Source organism: Ruditapes philippinarum, unplaced genomic scaffold, assembly GCF_026571515.1.
Source record: "Ruditapes philippinarum isolate M1 unplaced genomic scaffold, ASM2657151v2 ctg6842_1_1_1_1, whole genome shotgun sequence".
Lineage (NCBI taxonomy): Eukaryota > Metazoa > Mollusca > Bivalvia > Venerida > Veneridae > Ruditapes > Ruditapes philippinarum.
The window spans coordinates 15,712-35,893 of NW_026858662.1; the positions used below are offsets into that span (position 1 = coordinate 15,712).

General features: G+C 33.8%; 2 protein-coding genes across 3 annotated transcripts in view; one reads left to right on the top strand and one right to left on the bottom strand.

The window, feature by feature from the left end:
• The window catches only part of LOC132753882 (nuclear cap-binding protein subunit 1-like), a gene marked incomplete at its 5' end in the record, with an annotated part of 39,343 nt that overhangs the window by 11,148 nt on the left and 8,013 nt on the right, over positions 1-20,182 (bottom strand). For both annotated transcript variants that reach the window (XM_060744424.1, XM_060744423.1), the window contains 8 exon segments: positions 9,424-9,517; positions 13,586-13,685; positions 15,061-15,180; positions 15,786-15,889; positions 16,283-16,420; positions 16,750-16,814; positions 18,069-18,179; positions 19,418-19,481. In XM_060744424.1, the coding sequence (XP_060600407.1) occupies positions 9,424-9,517; positions 13,586-13,685; positions 15,061-15,180; positions 15,786-15,889; positions 16,283-16,420; positions 16,750-16,814; positions 18,069-18,179; positions 19,418-19,481 (796 nt within the window).
• On the top strand, positions 2,163-5,038 carry LOC132753885 (uncharacterized). The gene is made up of 3 exons (XM_060744426.1): positions 2,163-2,540; positions 2,686-2,822; positions 4,938-5,038. Exons 1-3 carry the CDS (start codon positions 2,277-2,279, stop codon positions 4,972-4,974), a joined length of 438 nt encoding a protein of 145 aa, XP_060600409.1. The 5' UTR covers positions 2,163-2,276; the 3' UTR covers positions 4,975-5,038.

Sequence of the window (20,182 nt, forward strand, 5' to 3'; positions counted from 1 at the left end):
ATAAAAATTCAAACTTGAAAAAAAATCACAGACTAAATATCACATTGCTGTCCAGTTGAAATGAAAAACCATTCATCATCTTAAGGAAAAAAATCAAAATGAGCCGTGTCATGACAAAACCAACATAGTGCGTTTGCTACCAGCATGGATCCAGACAAGCCTGCGAATCTGTGCAGTCTGATCAGGATCTATGCTTTTCACTATCAGTTTCTCTACTTGTTATAGGGATTGTAAGCGAACAGCATGGATCCTGATCAGACTGCGAGGATGCGCAGGCTGGTCTCGATCAATGCTGTTCACTAACACACTATGTTGGTTTTGTCATGGTGCGGCTCAAATATTGACTGCACAGTGTTCAAAGGATGTGCCCATTGATGTGACACTGACAAAGATATTACATAGTCAAAATTTTATCTAAATAATCAAACAAATCAGGGTAAAATTTAACTTCCTTATTTATCATATAAATACCTGTACAAACATGTTAAAAAAATGTTGAATTTACTGTCATGCAAATTCATTTGTTGTTTCAAAGCTACAAAACGAAAGATAATCTTTGTCAAAAGTTTTCAAAAGATAAATCAGTAACATTTTACGAATAGAAGAAAAAGGTAAGATTTACATTGTTAAACATTGTCAAGCAAAAATAGGTTGAACATGCAACTTTAAAGCTACTTTGTGGCGAAAAAAACAGAAGAATTCTTTTTTCATATATAACATATTTTGAATGTCAAAGATACCTGAATATCAAACCTCAATATCAGAGAAAACAATTTGAGAGGCATCTGATTTTCAGAAAAATTTAAATATTGGAGAAACCTAAATTTCAGATAACCTAAATATTTGACAAACCTGAACATCAAAGAACCAGATTACTGGAGAAACCTGAACACATTTTAAGGACCAGATTACTGAGGAAACCTGAACATTAAAAAACCAGATTACTGACGAAACCTGAACACAAAGGACCAGATTACTGGAGAAACCTGAACACAAATGACCAGATTACTGAAGAAACCTGAACATCAAAGGACCAGATTACTGGAGAAACCTGAACATCAAAGGACCAGATTACTGGACAAACCAAAACATCAAAGGACCAGATAACTGGAGAAATCTGAACATCAGAAAACCAGATTACTGGAGAAACCTGAACATCAGAAAACCAGATTACTAGAGAAAACTGAACATCAGAGAACCAGATTACTGCAGAAATCTGAAAAATTCAGAAACCAGATTACTGGAGAAACCTGAACATCAAAAAAACCAGATTACTGATTAAACTTTAACATCAGAGAACCAGAATACTGGAGAAACCTGAACATCAAAGAACCAGATTACTAGAAGAACCTGAACATCAAAGAACCAGATTACTGGAAGAACCTGAACATCAAAGAACCAGATTTCTGGAGAAATCTTAACATCAGAGGACCAGATTACAGAACCTTGATATCAGAAACCAACCTAAATATCACAGTTACACTGACTTTTTTTAACAAAGTACAACATTTTATTTTCTTACAACTATAGTTATATATTAACCTTCACAATGTACCAAAATATAGGGATAGGTGTGTTAGAGGAGGTGGTTTTCCCTAAATTAAATAGAAATGGCCAAGGCAATCACGCATGCCAAGTAAAGAATAATGGTAAATACTGATTGGTGGATACCCTCTTGTGATACAATATAGCTTGATGATTGGGCAAAAATTATTAGCTAAATGCTGTGCCTATTGCTGTACTAACTTATGTATAAAATAATTAAGTACGTACAAAGGCATAAAAAAAACTTTGTTACCTTAAACTTCTATTTATGATTACGTCCATGGAAAGAAAGTCACAAAAAGGTCCAAGCTTGTATGGGTGCAGGGAAACAACTGTCTTACAATTGTACCTTTTCATGATTAATAAGTATCAATGGGGACTAACTGTTTAACATATTGCTTTCATGATAAATTCCTTTGCCTAGCAACTGTTTGTTGTCATGATAATCAAGCATTTCAAGTTTCATGTTGAAAGAATCATGAAGTATTGGAAAGAATAAGGTGTTGACAAAAAGAAGCAAATTTTCACATTTCTTGATATTATAAGGAAAATATAAAAACTAGATTTTCAGAAAATGTCCGTCAAACATGCTTTAATTGACAAGATCTTCTGTTTTTATGAGCGTACAAGTACTTAAAATTCTATAAAAAGAAATCAAATGAGTGTTAACACTAGTTTAAGATACTTCTACAGTTTGTTTGAGGAACTAAAATAAAATTTCAAAAAAAAATATGTGCGTTTACAAGGTTTTGCTACAATCAATGTTGGTTTTCTACACTTGGAAGTATACAGATGCTAATTTAAGTGCTGATGATGTGTATTCCATGCTAGCTGTTAAAATAGATGCGATTACCACTGAAATGTCCTTGTTACGTCGGGTTCTAATGTCAACCAAATCAGAACTGGCATTTACTCAGTCAAAACTAAAATCAACTGAGACAGAAGTAAACATGATAAAAAGACAATGCGGACTTATTTCAGGAATCACAACAAATGTAAGTTAACACGTTCTATAACTATGCTACCTGGGATAACATCCATACATGTGAGGTTGAAGAAATAACCGCTGCTTGTTTTCCTATATAAATCCAATTATGACAAATTTTGTATCATTAATTAAGCATTTAAATTAATTTTCAGACAAGGTCTCCAATCACTCCAACTGAAAACTCTACAAGCACCTCATTTGAAGATGAAACATGTTGTCAAGTTGTTGAAAAGGCAATTATAAGAATGAAAGCAGAACAGAAACAGACAAAACAAGATATAGAAAACGTGTAAGTTGATGTTCTATTATAATAATCTTATAAAGCTTCACATTTCTTTAGACAAATACAAAATTATCTTTTAAATATAAAAAGAGCTGTTGGTAGGACAGCATACTCATCTATTCGTAAAACATGAGTCTGGTTAATGTAGAGTTTTGTAAGTTCAAAAGGGCCTTAATTCTGTCAAAATCCTTATTAAAGTTACGGGTTTTGCATAGTGACAAATTATGCTTTCAAGAAGTGTGTGAAGTTTCAACCTCCTTCATACAAATTTGCTTGCAAAAACATCACCAAAAAGTTACACAGATGCCAGTGTAAGTACAAAAGAACTTCCTATTCTTTAAATTTCGGACTTAGCCGAAAATTATCATGAATTTACGACATATCAGAAGCTTATCCTGTATATGAACACTTCAAGTATAAAAGATCTATCTGTTAATGGCTATACCTGACTTCAGTGTTTGAAAAAGTTTATATCATTTATTGCTTTTTAGCGAATCCTTTACTTCAAACATAATGCTTTAAGAGGGAAATAAAATATTTTTATAACTTTGAACAGTTTTTCTTTCCACAAAAAGTACTGTAAAATGTATTAACAATGTGTATCATTTAAATAATTGTACTACACTCATGTTTGGGAAGAATTCTTTTATTGAAGCAATTTGTAGAAATCTAGAAAATTCTAACTGAAAATGTCTAATTTGTAAGAAAATGCATCATCTAAGTTTGAAAAGCTGCATTTCCTATTACTGGTCAAGATAATTTGGTCCGTTTTTAAAAAAAATGCCAGTTTTTTTTCATGACAATGCTATGCTTCAAAGATAACCTCACGATTGCGATTTTAGCCAAGCAATTTCAAAATCTATCAAAGACAGTAAAAGTTACATGTATGACCCAGACAAAAAGAGATAAACTCCAATTTTGGCCATTTCATACATCTACAATTTTGGCCATTTTATACATCTACAATTTTGGCCATTTTATACATCTACAATTTTGGCAACTTTAATATCTTCAATTTTGGCCATTTTATACATCTACAATTTTGGCCACTTTATACATCTACAATTTTGGCCACTTTATACATCTACAATTTTGGCCATTTTATACATCTACAATTTTGGCCACTTTATACATTGTAGGCCATTTTATACATCTACAATTTTGGCCACTTTATACATCTACAATTTTGGCCATTTTTTACATCTACAATTTTGGCCACTTTATACATCTACAATTTTGGCCATTTTTTACATCTACAATTTTGGCTACTTTTATACATCTAACAATTTTGGCAACTTTAATATCTTCAATTTTGGCCACTTTAATACATCTACAATTTTGGCCATTTTATACATCTACAATTTTGGGCCACTTTAATACATCTACAATTTTGGCCATTTTTTTACATCTAAACAATTTGGCCACTTTATACATCTTACAATTTTGGCCATTTTTATACATCTTCAATTTCTGGCCACTTTATACATTGACAATTTTGGCCACTTTATACATCTACATCTTTGGCCACTTTATAACATCTACCAATTTTGGCCACTTTATACATCTACAATTTTTTTTGGCCACTTTATACATGAACAAATTTTAGCCACTTTATACATCTACAAAATTTTGGCCACTCTATACGTCTACAATTTTGGCCACTTTTATTACATTGACAATTTTGGCCACTTTAAACATTGACAATTCTGGCCACTTTATTCATCTACTGTTTTGGCTACAATTTTGGAAAATTTATACATCTATGTATAAGCTATAATCTGCTTAGGACCTGCATTGTGCACATGGAAGATCATTCGACAATGTTCAATTGATATATGCCACAGACAGAAAGAAGAGGCATTAACTATATCACTACCTTTAGGGACATATGAAAGATAACTTTATTTTCTTAGCATAGATTCTTTTTTTTCTTCTTCAAAATTTCTCCGACAAAAAAGCAGTTACTTTGAGGAAATAAAAAACATTGGCAGCTTACAGTTTAACATAAATAACATTTGATTTCAAACCATACCAATATATTTTAGAGACACAATTATATAATGTTAGATTATATATATATAATATGTATATTTCAATTTTATTTATTTCACATAAATGCAGGATAGAGAAGAAAATGGCTAAAGTAAATGAAAGATAATTGCAAGAAATAGTAAGGGGCTGGTATCCATGGAAACTAACATAGACAAAACTGGCTGTAGACCTCTTGTTAGCTTCAGGAACAACAGTGACACAAAAGTTGGTAAAGATTGGACAGGAGGTAAAAGTGTTGACTGGAGAGAATGGCAAGTTACAACTTGGAAATGGTGAAAAAAGGAGACAGAAATAATAAAAACTAATAATGACTTAAATGCCATGTCTAAAAATTTGGACAACGTAACACAACAAATGAGAGAAATGAATGAAAAGATATCAAAAAAGAAATTATCAAATAACACTCATGATCTAATAAATTTGGAAAGGAATCTGGTAAAAGTATCTGAGAATCTCCAGGCATTATCCAACCAACCACGAAAAACTTTCCATGAAGGTTGAACAACAACAGAATAAAACTTTGATGAAAAGAGAATCCAAAAAAATAAAGCAATGTGTCAGATTAAAAAAAAACCAGATCAGAGTTTAGAAAAAACTTTCAAAGAGACCTCAATGACTTATCAAAATCAAATCAAAACCAGGCTTGTTTGAGAACCAGTTCAAAAAAAACCAGACAAGTCACAAAATCACAGAGGTGTTGTAAAAATCTGAAATGGAGAAGACTGAGCATTGCCAATCAGACGCGTGTTACAAACTTGGTTACCATCAAAATCAGTTTCCATATACATTCACAATAAATTTCGAGAAACCATTTAAAAACGAGCCTGCATTTACCCTTGGAACTTCACTATTAGATTTCTTTCATGGCAAAAATTTGCGACTATCAGTTTATGTGAAAGAGATATCTACCACCCAAGTCAAAGTACATGCCCGCATATGGGGAGATACAATAGCGTATTTGACAGGTTTTAATTGGATGGCTTGTCCAACATAAAACAACATAATCATTACTATTGACAATGTTTCTCCAATGAAAAGTTGTATTCTGCTTAAGTTTATAATAATTATATGTATGTCGTAAAAGTATATATGTCTTATAAACTTATAGATGTGATAAGTCTGTTTGTCTAAAAAGTCTATTATATGCAAGTCAATATATCTTTAAGTCTAAACTTTTGACTGACTCAAAATCATTATTATCATATCATTATGGTTAACATTTCTGCCAAGTAGTTTTAATTTCCTTCCACCGGTTCAAAGGTACAGACCGGACATGAAAACAGCTAAAAGACGGACAGACAGATAACCAGGTGCATCACATTTTACTGTTTACACCAAAATTTTTTCGGGCATATAAAAACATTAAACACAGTTTATAAATATATCCAATTTAAAAAAACATGGTTGTTTTTTCAAAGATCGAAGAATGCTTTGCTGACATAGACCATTTTTCTCATCATTTTGGATGTAATTTTGATACAAAATACCTCAAAATGAGGTTGCTAAAACTTTCACCAAATATCTATCTGTATGTCTCTTACAAGGGAAAAACATTTTTTGAGTGTTTTTAATTAAAAACCCCAAAACCCACTTTGGGGGACGGGCCCCCTAGGAAAAAACTTTAAACTATATTTGAAGAAATGCCCTTTACCTGGGGGAAATTTAAAACTTTAGCCCCAAAAGGGGGCAATCAAAATTTAAAATTTACTTTATTTAGCAAACTTGATAAAAACTACCAAGGAAAGTACAGACAAAGTTTTTGGGGATTTATACATCAAATATTTCCAGTAGAGGGTGATGTTCAAAGGCCGTTTTCTAATATTTAGCCCTTTGAGGCCCCTTAATGGGGCCAATTTAAATTTAAAATTTACCAAACTTTTATTGGGAAAAACTACCTTAAAAATGTTTTAGACAAAATTTTGGGTTTTATCATCCATCTTTATTTTGTTGAAAGGGGAGGGTTAAAAAAAGGTTTTTTCTAATTCAACTTTAGCTGCCCCTAAAAGGGGCCAATCAAGGAAATATGAGCAAACTTGATAAAAGACTAACTAAGAGTGCTACAGTCAAAGTTTGGTGATTTCAGTAGAAATGATGTTCAAAGGTTTTTCTATTTTTAGCCCTAGAGACCCCTAAAAGGGGCCAATCAAATTAATATGAGCAAATACAGACAAAGTTTGGTGATCATCCATCGATAAGTTCTGTAGAAGGAGATGTTTAAAGGTTTTCTTATTTTTAGCTTTAGCAGCCCCTTAAAGGGACCAATCAAATTAATGTGAGCAAACTTGATAAAAGACTACCTAAGAATGCTACAGATAAAGTTTGGTGATCATCCATCAATTAGTTCTGTAGCAGAAGATGTCTAAAGGTTTCTCTATTTTTAGCCCTAGAGACCCCTAAAAGGGGCCAATCAAATTAATATCAGCAAACTTGATAAAAGACTACCTAAGAATGCTACAGACAAAGTTTGGTGATCATCCACCAATTAGTGCTGTAGAATAAGACATTTAAAGGTATTTCTATTTTTAGCTTTAGAGATCCCTTAAAGGGGCCAATGAAATAAATATGAGCAAACTTGATAAAAGACTACCCAAGAATAAGGCTCCCACGTTTACAATTTTTTGTAAACGTTTACACGATTGCCAAGAACCGAAACGATACCGTTTAAACGGTGGTACCTATATGTACTATACACACCATGTATTTGAGTCGCCAAATGATGTATTTCTTTCTTTTTATACACATGTACAAATAAAGAATGTGCAGGGCTCATCACGATTGAGTCAGCACACATTTATTGCATTGTAACCCCATTTTTTACTAAAAATGTATTATGTCACGAGCAATTTGTGCACGGTAATGCTGTGTGGAGGGTTGTAAACACCCATTTTCTGTTTTTTACTTTGGAATAAACCACTAGAATTGATAAAATCCATGATAAAAGGCAATGATTAAGAAATTTTGTAAGACAATATGGTAATTTCGATTAAACGGTAAAAATTATCGTAAACGTTTACGAATGAAAATCGAAACAAATCCGTTTAAACGTGTAATCATGGGGGCCTTACCCAAGAATGCTACAGACAAAGTTAGGTGATCCTCCATCAATTAGTTCTGTAGAAGAAGATGTTTAAAGGTTTTTCTATTTTTAGCTCTGCTGACCCCTAAAAGGGGCCAATTGGAATGACATGAGCAAATTCAAGCGTGACTGTCACAAGGATGCTACAGACCAAATTTGAAGTAAATCTGCCCAGTAGTTTCAGAGAAGAAGACAATTGTTGCCGCATGACGCCGGAGCATCCCCCTTTGATACTAATAGCTCACCCTGAGCCTTCGGCTCTGGTGAGCTAATAAAGGCTGTATGGGCAGAAATGTTTAGATTTATTTTTTTACACAAGTGACCTTGACCTTGACCTGGAGACGCCTAACGCCACAAAAAATTAGAAGACTGTTAAAGGTATCCACCTACCAAATAAGAAAAATATCATTAAATAAATGAAGTAATTAGGTGAAATTTTTTGATAAATCTAACTTGGCGGAATAGGTTAACCATAACAAGGCCCTATTTTTAAAGTGATAAAGAGGGAAATTACTGGGAAAATGGATGGCACATTTATATAACTTGGCAATATCATGTACATTGTATTGATATGTAAGTGTGAAAATTATTAAGCCATTAGTTCATATAGAACATAAGATATTTCCAACTTGCCGGTTAAGGTTAACCATTATTCATTTTCTAAGTGCTGAAAAGGGCCATAACTTGGTGCAAATGGAAGCCATAGTTATGTTACTTGCACAGATCATATACTTTGTATGGATTAGTAAGTGTGTAAATTATGAAGCCATTGGTACAGGTAGAACTTAAGAAAATTCAACTTGCCGTTCTAGGTTAACCTCGTATGGATGGACGTCTGGCCGAAATGGAATAAGGGGCCATTTCTTTTGTTATTTTCTATTGTTTATTAGAGGGCTAATGGCCCCTTACTCTATTGTTACGGAATGAACTCTATTGTTCTCTTTCTGTTTACAGTTAGATGGCCCCCTATCCCTATTCTGTAGTGAGGACGGACGTCCGGACGGACGTTCTAACAGGAGAGTAATAATGTGGCTACTCTATTGTTCTCTCTATTGTCTTTTTTAGCCACTCAAAAGAAAATAGCCACATAAAAGCATTACGGAATGAATGACATCAAAGAGAAAGAACAGTTACCTATTGTCCCTCTAGCCACATAATTACTCTCCTGTGAGTGCGGACAGACAGTTCAATTACTATATGCCCGGGGGCATAAACAAGAGCAACGCTCAACTATTCTTAGTGCTTGATAGTAAAAAATAATGCTTGATACAGTTACCTCCTCTTGTTTACAGGTTGGGGTCATGATGGTGAACAAGTGTGCAAAGTTTCAAAGCCATATGTCAATGAACTTTGAAAATATTTGAACTATTACAAAAACTTTAACATAAGTGGTTACGCCGACGCCGACGCTCGGGTGACTACAATAGCTCTACTTATTCTTATCGAATAGTCGAGCTAAAAAGCATAGGTAAGCATTACCTGTGGATGTGTACTCCAGACTTCATACATTGTCTTCAGGAGACATATCTGGCCTTCCTCAGACTCGGCCAACATCTTCAACACAAAATGAAACCTGAAACAAAACAAGAACTGTCGGTGCTTGATAGTTAATCATGAGCCTTTATTGCATAAAAGTTTCAAAAACATTGTTTTACTGTGTCATGTTTTCAAACATTTATATTTTTAACTGAAAGGTTTGTAGGTAAATTTAAACATTACAATGATTAAACTGTTATTTTAAGGAACTACAGGGTCCGTACACTCAGTGCCTGAAAGGGCAAATGGACCCTCATTAAGCCTAGAATACATACATACAGGAACTACATGTCTGTAAAAGACATTCATTATATTTTTTATATTTTCATCTAAAGTATGTTTTAAAAACATCATAATTTCGTTTTGTATCAATACAATGAGATGATCTGTGAATCGTCAGGTCTGAATTCGTGGATGGGATCACCACCTGGCTGGGAATAAACAGCCCTACAAATAAAGCAAAACTAGAACTATCACTAAATGTGATTAATACCCCCACAAGACTGCTTCAGAAATGAGGATGTTACTAGTAACAGAATACCTTGTAAAAGAATTAAAATATAGAGTTATGGTTGTTGGCAATTAAAGATAATTGTGGTTCTTGTATGTTGCATTTCCTTTCAATGTGGTTGGCCATTGATGAAGTTTTATTGAATTACTCTGTAATAAGTCCAGAAAGACAAGGAAAAGAAACAAAGGGCAATAACTCTATAAATACTGAAGATGGAGTTATAGTTCTTGTGCACTGCACTTCCTCTTATTGTGCTTGACCATTGCATGAAGTTGTTTTGAATTCCAACCAGTACGTTATAAGTTATGCTCCGGACAAGGAAAAGTATCAAAGGGCAGTAACTCTGTATTTTGTCAAAATGGAGTTATGGCTCTTGTGCACTGCACTTCCTTTTTATGTCTTTGACAACTGTATGAAGTTGTATTGAATTTCAAACTGTAGTTTTCAATTATGCTCTGGACAAGGAAATGTAACAAAGGGCAATAACTCTGTAATTAGTCAAGATGGAGTTATGGTTCTTGTGCACTGCACTTCCTCTCAATGTGCTTGACCATTGTATGAAGTTATTATGAATTCCAACTATTAGTCTTAATGTTATGCTCCGGACAAAAAAAGCAATGGAAAAGTAAACAAGAAACATGGCAATGCCATGAAACCAGGTTTTCAATTATCACCATTGTAGATAAATATGTTGTATTTGAAATACAAATACAACCAACAAACAATGTAACTATGTGCAATGTAAAACATGAATAATGTAGGAGGAATTGCGCACAGAAGAAGTGTTCACTACATATATTCTGTATAAGGAAAAAAAACAAAGGGCCATAATTAGGTAAAAAATTATCCAATCACAAAACCCAGACAATATGTGCTAGGGCACTTGATGACAAAGCTTCTGTCAAAGTTTGAACAAAATCCGTTGAGAAATGTAGGAAGAGTTCAGCACAGAAGAATTTGTTCAATTCTGTATAAGGAAAATAAACAAAGGGCCATAATAAGGTCAAATATTATCCAATCATAAAACCCTGACAATTGAACCAGGGCACTTGATGACAAAGCTTCTGTGAAAGTTTGGTCAAAATCCGTTGAGAAATGTAGGAGAAGTTGCGCACTGTAGAAATTGTTCACTATATATTCTGTATAAGGAAAAAATATATAAAGGGCCATAATTCGGTCAAATATTATCCAATCACAAAACCCCGACAATATGTGCCAGGCACTTGATAACAAAGCTTCTAAGAAAGTTTGGTCAAAATCCGTTGAGAAATGTAGGAGGAGTTGCGCACAGAAGAAATTGTTCACTATATATTCTATATAAGGAAAAAAAACAAAGGGCCATAATTAGGTCAAATATTATCCAATCACAAAACCCCGACAATATGCGCCAGGGCACTTGATGAGCAAGCTTCTCTGAAAGTTTGGTCAAAATCCGTTGAGAAATGTAGGAGGAGTTGCGCACAGAAGAAATTGTTCACTATATATTCTATATAATGAAAAAAAACAAAGGGCCATAATTAGGTCAAATATATACCAATTGCAAAACCCTGACAATATGTGTCAGGGCACTTGATGACAAAGCTCCTGAGAAAGTTTGGTCAAAATCTGTTGAGAAATGTAGGAGGAGTTGCGCACAGAAGAAATTGTTCACTATATATTCTATATAAGGTAAAAAAACAAAGGGCCATAATTAGGTCAAATATTATCTAATCGCAAAACCCCGACAATATGCGCCAGGGCACTTGATGACAAAGCTTCTGTGAAAGTTTGGTCAAAATCCGTTGAGAAATGTAGGAAGAGTTGCGCACAGAAGAAATTGTTTACGCCCGCCCACCCATCCGCCCGCCGACATACCTCAATCTTATAACCAGTTTTTTTCTTCGGAAAACCTGGTTAACAACCAGGTTAAACAAGAGCTGTCCGTAAGACAGCGCGCTCGACTTTTTTATTGCTTGCCAATAAAAAAAGTTTTTGCAGTAAAAGGCAATACAAGAATCTCTGTATTTTTAAAGTGAACTAGTTGTTTGATACCCTTGAATATTACAGCAATGTTTATATGACATAATTTATGGTAAAGTGAACAAGTGGATAGGAATGAATTTTTTTAGATTTTTTAAGTTTTTTAGTGCTTGCCTATAATACAAAACATTGACAGTTAAGGGCCATAATTCAAATAAAATCTTTGACAGAATTACCTTCTCCTGGACATGTTTGGGAATCATGATTGTAAACAAGTATTCCAACTTTCAAATTAATATCTCAAACAGTTCAGTCAAAAAGTGGACTGGTACTAAAAACTTAACCAAGATTCTAAGTCGATAAAAGGCCTTAATTTTTAAAACAAATCCTTGACAGAGTTACCTTCTCTTGCGTACAGATGGGGGTAATGATGTGAAATAGCATTAAAAGTTTCAAAGCAATATCTCAAAGGGTTAAGGCAATAAGTGGATTTTACCCATATTCAATGTATTTTCTAAGTCAAAAAGGGGCATAATTCTGTCAAAAACCTTGACAGAGTTATGTCCTCTTGTCTGTTGATGAAGGTCGTGATGGTAAACAAGTATGGTCAGTTTCAAAGCAATACCTCCAATGGTTTTGAAATAAAGTGAGGTGGTACAAAAAACTTAACCAAGCTCAATACACTTTCTAAGTCAAAAAAGGGCCATAATTCTGTCAAAAACCTTGATAGAGTTATGTACTCTTGTCTGTAGATGGAGGTTATGATGGTGAACAAGTATGGTAAGTTTCAAAGCCATACTTGTAATACTTCTGAAATAAAGTGGGGTGGTACGAAAAACTTAACCAAGGTGTGACGCCAACGCCGACGCCGACGCCGGGGCGAGTAGGATAGCTCCCCTTTTCATAGAAAAGTCGAGCTAAAAAGGGCAATAACTCTGTAATTAGTCAAGATGGAGTTATAGTTCTTGTGCACTGCACTTCCCCTTATTGTGCTTGACCATTGTGTGAAGATGTTTTGAATTCCAACCAGTAGTTTTCAAGTCATGCTCTGGACAAGGAAAAGTAACAAAGGGCAGTAACTCTGCAATATGTCAAGATAGAGTTATGGTTCTTGTGCACTGCACTTCCTCTCAATGTGCTTGACCATTGTATTAAGTTAAAATGAATTCCAACTAAAAGTCTTCAAGTTATGGTCCGGAAAAAAGAAAGGAATGGAAAAGTAACAAAGGGCAATAACTGTAATTACTTTAGATAGAGTTATGGTTCTTGTGCACTGCACTTCCCCTTATTGTGTTTGACAATTGTATTAAGTTGTTTTGAATTCTAACCAATAGTTTTCAAGTTATGCCCCGGACAAGGAAAAGTAACAAAGGGCAATAACTCTGTCATTAGTCAAGATAGAGTTATGGTTCTTGTGCACTGCACTTCCTCTCAGTGTGCTTGACCATTGTGTGTAGTTATATTGAATTCCAACCATTAGTCTTCAAGTTATGCTCCGGACAAGGAAAATGCAAGGGACGTCTGGACTGCCTGACTGACTGACCACCGGGTGACTCCTATATACCCCCCCCAACTTCGTTTTTGGGGGTATAATTACATGAGCAAATAAGAAGATGTAAAGGTATACAAACTGACTTTGCAATGGCAGCAAATGAATGGGAGAAAGATTTAGATCCAAGATGTAACAGTGTAGACACAAACACATCTATTCTGAGGGGATGGTGTGACGGCTCATCTGCAAAGAAAAAAATCTTTATATACATATTTTTCTAATATTTTTACATATTTTCCACTATTTTTACACATTTTCCCATTATTTTACATATTTTCCCTTTTTTTTTTTTTTTACATATTTTCCCTATTATTTTTACATATTTTTCCATTATTATTAATATATTTTCCTATTATTTTTACATATTTTCCCATTATTTTTCCATATTTTTTTAATGCATTTTTCCATTATTTTTCCATTTTTTCCTATTATTTTTTTTTATATACTTTTTCCATTTTTTTTATTATATATTTTTCCATTATTTTCTACATATTTTCCTTTTGTTTATACATATTTTCCATTATTTTTACATATTCTTTCTGTTTTTCTTCTTTATTGTTTCAAAATCCATATCTTTAACTATTTTAAATTCCCATTCAAATTTTAGTCTTAAGTTTTATCCAATTTCAATTCATTATAAAAGCTTACACGTAGATATCTGATTACTTAAGACTAATTTGCAATACAATTTCAGAGCAATATGCTGTTAAAATTAATCTATTAAAGCTTAATTATGGGACATGCTTGTATGTACCTTACTTTCGAAGTCTGCTAAAAAAAGAAATTAAGTATTTCTGGTTGCGTTAAAGTCAAACCGAAACTATTAACCCTTAAAGTGCTGGAACCGAAAGCGTTAAGCCTTTGCCACCAGTATAGAGCAAGGCCAGCCTGCACATCGGTGCAGTCTGACCAGGCTCGACACTGTTGGCTGACAAACTTTAAATTTTCAAACTGATATCCCTAAAATTGATAATGGACAGTCCAAAAATTGGAAGTGGGACAAGTCCATTTAAAATATTCAGCATGTTAAGGGTTTTACTGGTGGAGGAACACCATTTTTCAGGCACAAGCTGGCACCTATTTATGACCACCAACCTTTTGTAGGCTACCAAGATACCTTCCTCATATGAAAGAATCCAAAGTCCCTGGCAAGATTGGATCCCACAGCAGTGATGGGCAAGTGATTTTAAGTCAGCCATCTTAATCACTGCCATAGTAACCTCCTCAGAATTTTTTTACTTAGTTAGAAAACAAAACAAGGCCTGTCCACGGACAGGACCCTCCACTTTTCTTAATACTGGATAGTTAAATAAAATCAACTTGCATTTTTTTTAAGGATTATCTTCCCTTTTAAAAAAGCGTGCTTTTATGACAATAAACATTATCTAAGTTTGAAGTAAACAGCATTAACAGTTTTTGAGAGAAAAAAATGGACCTTAAGAAAAAGTAAACCAATGCCTACACTGACATCAACACACACAAAACGGTCATGAAAAAAAGGTCCAACTTTTTCTTTAAAAAAAAGGGGGGAGCTAAAAAGTAAATGTAAACATCATACCTGTATCATCAGCTAGAGGATTTGGTAATTCTTTCAATAAGACCAGTGTTTCCTCTGGTGTACATTTTGATTTGATGGCATCTATCAACTGATGGGAAACCATGGTACCCGGCAATGATCCTGTATAAACATACTTCATGTCAATTATGTTTTATACTCTACAATGTGTTTTTCCTTCTTTAAATGTTTCAAAAGTACAACACCTTTTTGGAAACAAAAAGCTATTCCTGCTTCAATCGTACTTTAAAAGCTAGCTGTTTTGATGATATCAAATGTGACATCCTCGTTACAGTTTGTGCACATACTCGTGTTCAGTTGACCGATTATGATTATCAGTCCCGGGTCACAAACTCATAATCAGTCAGGTGACACACATAAACAATTAAAATCATAGGCAATTTTGTTACTATATATAGTAACAAGTGTATTAACTCTGAATAATGATTCATAATGTGCAAAACAACCCAGAAATTAAAAGAACCTACAAATCATAGAAATTATCAATTTTCATTTATTTCTGAGTATATTTCTTTTTTTATCTTTTGCACATCATACCATTTAAGCGCATGATATGATCTATGTAAGAACTTAAAATTTTATGTTTATAAGCTTTTTGACCTTGGTGAAGCTCCTTCTAAGGATATTGGAGCTTTTTAAATGAAATTTTTTAGTAAAAATCCTGATTTATTTATAAATTATGGGCGTTTAAAATCAAAATTTCCCACCTGCCCCTTCTTCCTCGTACTTGTACCTGGCTTGAGGTTTAGCTGGTATCAGCTCTCTAAAGGCTTCTGGTACAGTGTCTTTAATCCTTTGATGGTACGACAATCTGTAAAATAATAGCATTGCATGCCGTGTTACACTGTTATGGGCAACCAATTTTGACAAAAATTCTAAGTTTAAAATTAAGAAAAGTAAAAAGATTCAAGATAAATGTAATAATTTTCATGTTATTAGCCATTTATGACCAATTTTGCAGTATTTTTCACTATTTTTCTACTGCGTTACTAACACAGTAAGGGCAAATTTTGCATATTTTTACCTCCTTTTGGTAATTTTTATGGTCTGTAAGTGCGGTTTCCAATTTGAAAATTATTTACTTTGTTCACTTCGCAATATTTCACCTTTTAATACATTTTCAATATTTTCATGAAAATTAGCTTGAATCTGGAGGTGTGCTGCTTTAGATAATAATACAAAACTAAAACTAGTAAACAGTTACCTCAGGCATTTATGGAGAACCTCTGTAACAAACTTGGGTTTAGGGAGAAGCGGGTTGACCTGTGTACAAGCTATCCAATCATCCCAGCTCCATCTGAACTGGAAGTTGCTCAAATGGTAGGCAAACCAGTTGGAAAACCTGAAATATAAAAAGAAACAAAATCTGATCGGATCCCAATACAAGTTATACAAGTAATACATACAAACAAGACATGTTGGTAGAACAATGTGCTTGACTATTCTCAGTGCTTGATAGTAAAACAAAAGCCTGAATTAAAATGAATTATCTAAGTTCAAAAAAGGGACATAATGATGTAAAATCCATGTAAGACTTAAATGAGCCTTGAACAGTGACTTCCCATTATGCTCTCAAAAAATTGTGTGAAGCTTCAACCCATTCCCTTTAATTTTTTAGGAGAAACTCATGCTTTTATTTAGAAAGTTAGCAAATACTGCAAATGTACAAACCTTTCAATACATGGAGACTTCATCGTATCCAGTCTCTCATACAACATTTCTGTAGCTTGAGCCAACTGATTATTTGTTAAGGAAATGTCTGCTAATATCTTAAAGTACACTTTTCTATCTGAATAAAACCTATTCATCATTTTTAAAGGAGCACGCCTCCAGATTCATGCTAATATTCATGAAAGTTTTGAAAATGTGTTTAAAAGTATTATTTAGTGAAATAACCAAATGGAAGCTATTTACACATTATTGATGGCACTTACAACCCATGTATATTACTAAAAAAAGAGGACAAAATATGCAAATTTAGCCCTTACTGTGTAAGTAACGCAGTAAATTAATACTTGAATCTTGAATATTTTTACTTTTCCTAAAATCTTTTTTTTAGGAAACACATTTTTCTCAAGTTTGATTTTATTGAAATATTTTCGCTCATCTGGAGTCATGAGCTTTGAGAATTTTTTTAAACAGATACTGACTGAATAGCAAACAGTGCGGACCATGATGACAGTTGCAGACTGACCTGGCTCTACAATGATGGCAAAGGTCAGTAAATTTTGGTTCCAACTGGTTAAGAGTTGTTTTTTTTGGTTTTGGTTTTGGGTTTTAAGTCACACCAACACGGTACAGGTCATATGGGGACTTTCCAGCTTTACTTGTGAAGTACCCCTCCATGCATTATTTCAGGCATATACCAGCACAGAAAAGATATATGTAAGATTCAAGTAATAATTTACATGGTATGTGCGATTAAAGTCTGATTTTGCAGTATTTATCACCATTATTTCTACTGCTTGACTAAACCAATAGGGGGTATTGTCATATATTTTGACCTCTTTCTGGTAATTAACGTGGATTGTAATGCTGTTTGTAGAACCACTGACGTTCTATTTATCACATACCTAAAAGAAACCATTTTTTCTTTTCTTTCTTGTTTCTTCTTTTTAGTTGGGTTTTATGACTCAACAACCCAGTTAATGACATATGGTGACTTTCCAGCTTTATTGGTGGAGGAAAACCTCAGTTACACCAAAGTGCAAATATTTCTGCACAAACCATCACCTAAAAAAACCCACCGTTTTGTAAGCTTGTTTGTTTGTTTGTTTCATTTTACGCCTTTTTCCAACAGTATTTCAGTCATATAGGCGGGTAGTTTCCTAACCATTGTTCCTGGAGTTTTGTAAGCTAGCTGGATAGCTTTCTCACGTGAAAGAGTCCCTGGCATGACTCGAACTCACAGCGGTCAGGGGCTGGCTAATCATGGCTAAGAACTGCTAATACATGCTGACTCTCTTTCATTATATCAAATAAAAGGATACAACTTGTGGCATGGACCCTGGTTGTAGTTTACACAGCTCTATCAGTGTTGAACCATAGAAAATCTCAAGGTATGGGGGTTGAGGTAATCTGAATAGTTGACCAAACATCACCTAAAATTTATAAGAAAAAATATGTTATGAGCAATAAAAATAAAATACATTTGTTACAGTAATTTTTGCACAAGATTCAGAAAAAATTCAAGAAATCATATGAGAGTCCAAACAATTAAACTATATGCTGTCCCACTCCTTGTGCTCATCACACATTGTATTCATCAATCAAAAAGAGTTAGAATCTACAGTACATCATTTGCTTATCTTTTATAACACAGTAAAATACAAATAGCAGGGCTTTTTTTCACAGGTTGGGGAAGCAGTCCTGCCCTTAATTTTGGGGGAAAACTGCATGATTTTAAAGAATTTTTCTTTGGGGAAGCAGCCCTATAACGGCCCCTGCTATAGAAGGGGAAAAAATCCTTACTTGGAAAGAAGAATTTGTTCAGTTTAAGAATTCCATATAAGGAGGGTCCGAGAAAAAAACTTCCATAGTACTTTACAAAGTTTGTAGTTTTATTTCTCTGTGATGAATTAATCTTCAGATATTTGTCTCTCACAGCTGATTCAGCTTTTGTGCATGTATTTGAGATTCTTTATACTCGCCACAGGTTGCTCATAAGGGCGAGTTCTCAAGAAGATTATTAGTCATTTTAACTTGCAGGACAGTGCAAGATACAGTTACAGAAAGATGACCTAATTCCAGAAGCTTTTCCTGGTTTTTTAGCGTGCCAAATGTTTAAGCACTTGTACACAGGACCTCAATTTAATTTCTCATCCGGAAGACTTAATAGTTTTAGTTGTCTAGCCTGGAAATTGAACCCACAATGTTGAGATAACAAATCTCGGGCTCTAACCAATTGAGCTATGTGGGCTGGCGTTGGTCAACTAGACTGACTGCCAAGATATGACCAACAAGAGCTGTTGGTAGGACAGCATGCTCGACTATTCTTAGTGCTTGATAGTAAAAGAGTCGTGATGATGTAAAATTTTCTAAGTTACCAAAAGGGCCAAATGTTTCTTTAAATCCACGTTATTCTGTCAAAATAGTTACCTCTTCTTGATTTGGGGCTTGATGGTGAACAAGTGTGCAAAGTTTCAAAGCCTTATGTCAATAGACTTTGTAAATATTTGAGGTGTTACAAAAACTTTAACATAAGTGGTTACACTGACACCGACGCTCGGGTGACTAGGATAGCTCTACTTATTCTTATCAAATAGTCGAGCTAAAATTGTGTAAACAGTGGCAGAAAAAAACAACCTGCAGACAAATAAAGAAACAAACATTTTCCTACCTCGACAATCATATAGTTCAGGGGAATTTTGTTCTTGGTCGTGTAGCTAAGCAAAGCTGCGGCACTGTAATGACAAAATTTTCGATAAAATTTTAACACCATGTAAAAAAATCGTGTCTTTAATGTGTTTGTTTAGAAGTGAACAAAATGGATATAGATAACCGCTGAATATCCACTTTAAAAACTCGTTTACAAAGCACATAGTTTATCTTTATCATAAACATAACATGAATTCATAATTTTTTTTTTTAAATATATAAGCTACTGATCAATTTAATTTATGAGATAGGAAAAAGTGTGCGTGATTTTATTCTAGTTCTTTTTTTTCTGTAATTTTGATAATAAGAAATTAGGCAAAGCCTATGAGAGGGGATGTCGGTTAAAAAATAAAAAAATAGTTCATTCTTCCATTCTGAAGGTGTCATTCAGTATTTCACGCACCGCTTCTGTTTTCACTCGGAATATTTGACGATTATTATTAATCCTAAAAGTAACAATTGTTATCAAAATACCCCCTCTATTATCATTAAGTTACATTGAAAATGGTGGCGCCCGAATTCAACTGACACTGAAAAATTTGATTGATAGGGATAGAATTCTATATAGTCTTTGGGTTTTTTTATTGATTTTTTATTAAATATACACGCGTTGTCTATAGCAGGACAAGCAGAAGCCTTTGATTTCCCTGTATTAATTTTCTCAATGGCAGTAATTTGATAATTAAAAAATTTCAGTAGTGAATAGCTTTATAGTTTCTGAGAAAAT